Raw genomic sequence first — 6,712 nt, forward strand, 5'->3', positions numbered from 1 at the left:
GGAGAAGGGGGGGCAGTGGGCGGGCTGTCCGCCCTGCCACTGTGCCAGGTGCCAGCCATGGTGTCCCTGGGGCTGCCAGGCCCTCCCCATGTCCCTGCGGCTCCTGCGGGGACATAAACACATTTTTTAAGGGCAGTTCTCTCCGTCCCTGTTCACAGCTGCGCTGACAATGTGGTTAAAACACACGGTGCAGCAGAGCTCCCTGCACGGCATCCCAAGTGACACCAACCAGCCTTGGGGACATCAAGTGCTTCTGACAAGTCCCCCAAGACACATATCCCCCTGAGAGGGGAAGTCTGAGTGTGGTGGGGATGTGTGAAACCCACCCAGCCACAGCTGCTGCAGGAAACAGGAGCCCTGGGGCCAGCCTGTGATGCTCATGTCCCAGCTCGGTGGGTCCAGCTGGGTCACCAAGGTGCATCCAATGCCTTTGCCAGGACAGCAGCGTCCCAAGTCTGCCTGGCATCTCTCCCAGCACATGCCTGTACCTCTGGGACTTCACTGATGTCTCTCCAAATTAAAGCAAGGTGCCTACATAAGCACTCTTCAACTACATAAAATTTGCACCCTCTGATGGCCGCAGTGCCTGTTGCTGGCCGTGGGGCTGAGCAGGCTGAACAAGCCTCTGTGCTCCCCAGGCCAGCACAGACAGTCAGGGCTGGTTTTCCTGCAGCAGCTCAGAAACCTCCGGGCTCCCTGTGCCACCTTCTGCCAGCACCAACCCTGCCTGCCCAGCATCACCTCCGCCGTCAGCCCCGGGAAGGAAGCTGCCCGCGGTTGCACGGCTGCAGACCAGTGCAGGGTCGCATCCCTCTGTGCAGGCTTTCTGATGAGGATGGGTTTAATTCAAACCTGGTCCTGCTTCTCACGTGTTCCTGCCCTGTCTCCATCCATCCGTTAATTGCCATCGGCTGATCTCTCCAACCCGGTTTCCGTGCTCTGACGCACTCTGCCTCGCCATCCCGACCCAGGAGGCTTTCAGCCAGCCAGGCGCTGACAACAGTCTGATTTACTCACCCGAGTTAAACGCAACATAAGGATTTTGGGTGTTACCCTTCGTGTTCCTCCGTCAGCAGCAAGGCTGCCCTGTACTGGGTCATTTACCGCATCATGGGGCAGTTTGGCTGGGGCAGCTCACCCAACACCAAAGCAGCATTTGCCAGAGGGCTGACTTGACAAAGAGCCACCGCTCCTACCCACGGCTTAACCACTCCTTTTATGCCTGCTTGAGACCCAAAAATCCCCCAAGCTCGGCAGGAGGGAAGCTTCACCGCACCACAGCAGCAGTAAGGCAAAGGCTTGCTGGCGAAACAGCCTTGAGATGAGCAATACCAAATGAACACAAAAGCTTAAATCCACGTTTCTTGCCCCAGGGAGAGGCTGGGGATGCAGGCAGCTCCAGCAGCGCTGCCCTGCTTTTGCTCCGAGCGAGCAGCCGGCCGGCAAAGGATGCACACGTTGGCACGGGGCTGAATTCATCCTCCCAGCTCCTGGGCTGGGATGCTCCAGGCCTTCTGCTTCAGCACTGTTACACAACCGCTGTTACGAAAAAAATTCAATTACAGAAGTTATTTGTAAGCGCAAGTGCACCAGTAAGCATCGGAGAAACACAAGCTGCGATGGTCCAGAGGTTACAGGCTGGCCCGGGGCGAGTGGATTACCTCCTGGCAGGGTTTGCTGCTCTTTGCAGTGACTCGAGCAGAGGAATTTCCAGGAGATGAAAAGAAAAGCCAAAGCGGTTTCATAGAGTAAAATATCTTAATATTTATTGTGTCTCAGGACAAAAGAGTTCTACTCGATACACAAAACGAGTTAAAGCAGCATATAATACTGACATCAAGTCACAGCTGACTCGGTGCAAGGACACCTACCAAGGTAAAGGCACCAGGAGCTACATCAACAAACCTCGCTACAGCTTACAAAGAATCACTACAGCCTGTACTTAGAAAAGTACAACTATAAAAAAGTATACAAAACCCAGGGCAGGGATGAGAGAGAGCTTGGCAACAAGTCGAAACCTTGCTGAGCCAAGAGCTTCAGGCAGGCAGGGCTGTGTTTTAACAGGGCAACAGCCCCACCTCGAGAGCAACCACATCTGGAGAGCAAGGGGACATTGAGGGGCTGCTGAAGATGAGGGAAAACATCGCTTTCCCCACAGAGGCACCAAAGATGAGCACTGGGAGTCCCACGAGGCCACCAGCACGGTCGATTCGGCACGGCAAGGCACCCGAGTGCAACACCGAGGAAAGAGCCGGGGGCTGCGGTGCCCGGAGGAGCACGCTTGCTGTAACCACGGCAGCTACACTAATTATCCCACGCAGTGGCACAGCAGAGTAGTGTTAGGACAAGTCCCTGAGCGCACCAGGACAGCTGCTGCACTCGTTTCTATGAGCTAGTTGAAAAGAAGATCAGTCAGTTCAAAGCAAGATTTCACGAAGCGGCATCCAGAGGAAAACCAGAGGTGGTGGCATCCTCCCCAGCTGCGGAGAGCATACCCTGCAAGGCACAAGACAAAGTGTTAACAGACAAGGCTGAATTTATACACAGCTTAAAACAAGGTAGCAGACACGGTCTTGCAGTTGCCCTCTATCCTCACATGCCCCTAAAAGTGGTACCCGCCACTGTGTTGAAGGTCCCCAGGGGCAACCAGGCAGCAGCCAGGGATTCAGAGGCAGCCCACCGAGCTTACATCGCTGGACAGACATACCCGGCCACAGTCACGGCATGCTGGAGGCCAGCTACACCATCTCGTACTGATTATTCGTGATGTACTGGGACAGGCAGCAGGCGAGAATGATGCCAACCAACTGAAAAAAGAGAAAAAAAAACAAACCACACATCAGAAGTCACCAAAACCAAGACATGGTGTTTTAGGGGAAAAGCCTGACAAATTGCTCCAGAGCATCATTTTTATAAAATCCAAGGATGGACAGTGGGATTTACAAACCACAACATGGGCTGCTGCACCTTGCTTCGGAATAACTGAGAGAGGCTGAAGCAGAGGATCCTGGCAGGCATCAGCCAAACAAGCTCCTCGCAAGAGATGTTCCGTGTCCTGTCCTGTTACATTTTGCTTCAAGAAGCAGCTACTGGTTTATGGCAATTTCAGAGATTACACCGATATCAGGAGCGTCACAGTCAATTACACAGCCACTAGAGAACACCAGCTACCTCTCCCTGTTGCAAGGACAGCAGAGAAGCAAGGTTGCTGTTTTCGCATCAGCATCTGAAGGACACGCTACTGTTACCACAACGTGGCCTCCCAGCCCCCGCACAGACATTTAGGGCCAGATCCCGCAGGATTTTGACCTACACAAGCAAAGGTAGAGGCACATTCGCAGGATGGGTCCTTGCTGACCACAGGACACCATAAGGCTTGCTGAAAGAGAGATAAAAGCCAGGAACCGGTTACAATTCCAAAGCCTGGTATCAGCCAAGATAATTTCACAGCTGGGAGTGTGCAGTTCACCGTTTGTGTGTCGGTCACGTCTCGGTGACCCCACGGCGAGCACAGCCCAAGTGAGGAGGGGAGCAGGGTGAGCGGCTGGGCACAGCAGAGCAGTTCCAGCTCTCAGGCTCTCCCAGCCGCAACCGAAAGCACTGGGAAGCACAAGTTGCAGCCAGGAGCTGTTGGCTCCGCCTCTCCCCCAGTTCAGTCCATCCGTTATGGGAAACACAAGACGACACGCTCGTTACGGGACAAATATCTTGGCAGGGTTCCTTCTCCCCATGCTGGTGCTGTCAGCTGGAGGTTCCGGGTGGCAGCGCCTTGAAGCTCATGCCACGGCCTCTGCGTGCCAGATCAAGGGGAGACTGAATTCAAACCCCTCCAAAGTGAGGGCCAGCCGAGCTCGTTCTGCAGCTACTTAGCACCGAGAGCCCAGCAAGCTTCCACAACCACCTAAAGAAGAGCAGCTCCCACTGCGGTGCCTCGGAAAACCCTCGGCAAACTTTGGGAAAGCCCACCGCGGCGTCAGTGTGCCCAACACCCAGTGTAGCAGCGCTGGGGGCTGGGGCCTCTCGTTTCCTGCCGGGATAAAGCCAGCCGGAGCAAGGGCCGGCGAGCACGCCGCAGCTGCAGCTCCTGCAGGAAGTGTCCTACAGGATAAAGTAAAGGAGAGGTTGGGGAGCGGGAGGGAGAGGACGCGTTCGCAGGGTAAGGTGGTGTGTGGGGTGTGAGCTGCCAGCACAAGTGGTGCTCCATGGGCACTCACAAGGATCCAGCCACCACAGAAGATCCAGCCACCACAGAAGTGATGCCAGAACACCTTCCTGCTAAAAAGGGAGGTCAGTAGGTAGGAAAAGGAAAGATCCCTTCCAACAGCAAATGCAGGGAGTTTGCTCAGCACAGTACAGGCTCCGTTTGGTTTTTCTTGAAGTCAGTTGTTTCAGACAGGAGCTCTTCTCAAATAACCTGGGCTCACAGAAATAGAGCTGGTGCTTCAGCCCTGGGTTTAAGAGACTGGAAACGGCACAGTGGTGAGATTAAACCCAAGGGGAATCTGCAGAATAGCTGCTCCTCCCTGGCTGAAACAGGCCGTGCCTTTTGTACACACACCAGACTTTGCACAGAAATTAAATACCTCCGAAGACACGCTAGCTTTGCTCTGCACTCCTCCTGCACCAGGCAAGGGAGATTTACCTGGAAGCACGCGATGCCAAAGGAGATTCCAGCCACAACGCTCATTTTTGACTCCATTGTTGACGTTACAAGGAAAAAACAACCCTGCAGAGGAGACAAAGCGAGCACGTGGGTCCAGTGCTTTTCACCCTCCAGGAGCACAAACCAGCACCTCCCCAGAGCACCGGCAGCTCCAGCAGAAGATGCTGCCGCACGGGCAGCCAAGAGCTTCTGGCTGTCACCCTCCTGCCTGACCTCGGCAAAGTCATTTCCCTATCAGCGCTGCACCGACCAGCCTCCCAGCGCAGTCACGTTATCAAGGGCCCTTGGGCTGTTCCCAACGGGAGCATTGGGTTGTGCAAGGTGACTCATCAGAGGAACATCCCTTGCATCACCCAGCTGTCCCTGCTGGATGAGGTCACCCACGCTCACCATGGGTCAGGACTTTGCACAGTCGTCGGGAGACGTCAGCGCTGCTGAAATGAACTTTACTGGGAAATTACCTTCTTATTCACCAGTTCTCCAAAACACACAGCCCTCAGCACAAACACTTGGGTCCGGCTGGTCCCTGACCTCCACGGGAGGAGTTGGGGGGGACCTCAGACATGAGGGAGGGCTCGTTCCTCCAGACCCTTCCCTTACCTCCATCGTGGTGTCTGCATTGAGAGAGCAGTTCTCCTTTCAAGCCTCCCAGGGAAGGGCAAGCCCTTCTCCACCCGCCCAGCACTGCCCTCTCCACCTCCAGGACTGGCAGGGGGATTTTTCTGAGCTTAACTTACATCCACAAACACTTTCAGCTTGGCTTTGCTCGGGTCTTTCAGATCCTCCTCTGAGCAGTCATCCTGGCTCTTGCAGCAGCTCTGGGGGATGCCCTTCTGGGTAAAGTATTCAGTCCTCTCCCAGTCTGAGTAGTTCTGCACCCCGCAGCAGTGCAGCTGGAGGGGGAAGCACATTTGGGGAGCACGGTCACACCAGGGTACTGAACCCCTAGTCCTACCATCACTCCCACGGCTCCCCTGCCCTCACCTCTCCAGGAACTGCCCCCATCTCACCCAGCATCTCCTCCCAAACACAAAAGCCTGTGGTGCGAAAGGACCCCCAGAACCACGATGGGGATGCCAATAACGCAGGGGGTCCCAGGAGACACCCCAGGGCGAGGTGAGCATACCCACCCGCCACCATGCAGACACCAGCCTGGGGCACTCACGGTTCTCTGGATGGTGTCAACAGCCTCGCTGTGCCGATCCGCGGTCACATTGTAGTCCCTCAAGGCCAGGTTGAGGTTACTCTCAAAGTTTGTCTTAATCTGCAAGAGAGAGCTCTCTGTGGCGCTGCCGTCCCCTCCCGTCCTTTGGGACCCGCAGCCCCGCGTTAGTCACCTCTCGGTGATGGCAGGAATGACTCCGGCCGTGGCCATCGGACATTACCCCAGCCACCCAAGCAATTAAATGCTGTATTAAAGGGCAGGCGGGGATGCGCTGTGGCAGCAGGGATGCTATGTGTAATAACAAGGACCTACGCGGTGCCAGCTCCCCCCCAAGCAGGCTGCTGCGTGGCGCAGGAACTCTCAGAGGAGCTTTAATTACAGAAATTATTGCAGAAGATAGACCAAAGCCAGAAATTAAAGGTCCAGGGCTACTTTGCCTGTTCTGGCGGAGGGGTAGCATGCCATGCCGGGGCGGACCCTGCACCCAGCCTCGACCTTATTGGGACCTTATGAGTCTTTACTGGGACCAAGCTGCTCTTTGGGCTGTTTTAACCCCATTTTAGCTAAACTAAGCACCGCTCCCAGCAGCACCTCTGTCTCTCCAGCGACATCTGCAACAACACTTGGGTCAAAACCAGCATCAAACTCGCTCCACAGCATCAGGAGACTGCGGAGGCTGCGCAGACTCACCTCATGCCTGAAGACGAACCCCACGACGGCAGCCACCAGGACGACGAGGAAGATGAGGGACAGGAGCATGGCGTACTGCGGGCAGAAAGGGCGGGATGGGACTGGGTGGATGGGGTGGGGTAGGATGGGATGAGATGGGGCAGGATGGGATGGATGGGATGGGGTAAGATGGGATGGGATGGGATGGGATGAGG

General features: G+C 55.6%; 1 protein-coding gene across 1 annotated transcript; it reads right to left on the bottom strand.

The window, feature by feature from the left end:
• Positions 1-2,738: 2,738 nt before the first annotated feature.
• On the bottom strand, positions 2,739-6,593 carry TSPAN6 (tetraspanin 6; the record flags this gene model as incomplete). Its single annotated transcript, XM_009696864.1, has 5 exons — positions 2,739-2,807; positions 4,643-4,726; positions 5,401-5,556; positions 5,829-5,927; positions 6,519-6,593. Coding segments are annotated over 5 exons (483 nt in total), but the record flags the coding sequence as incomplete, so codon positions are not given.
• Between the last annotated feature and the right edge of the window lie 119 nt (positions 6,594-6,712).

The sequence above is a fragment of the Cariama cristata genome, unplaced genomic scaffold, assembly GCF_000690535.1.
Source record: "Cariama cristata isolate BGI_N322 unplaced genomic scaffold, ASM69053v1 scaffold8513, whole genome shotgun sequence".
In the NCBI taxonomy this organism is placed as follows: domain Eukaryota; kingdom Metazoa; phylum Chordata; class Aves; order Cariamiformes; family Cariamidae; genus Cariama; species Cariama cristata.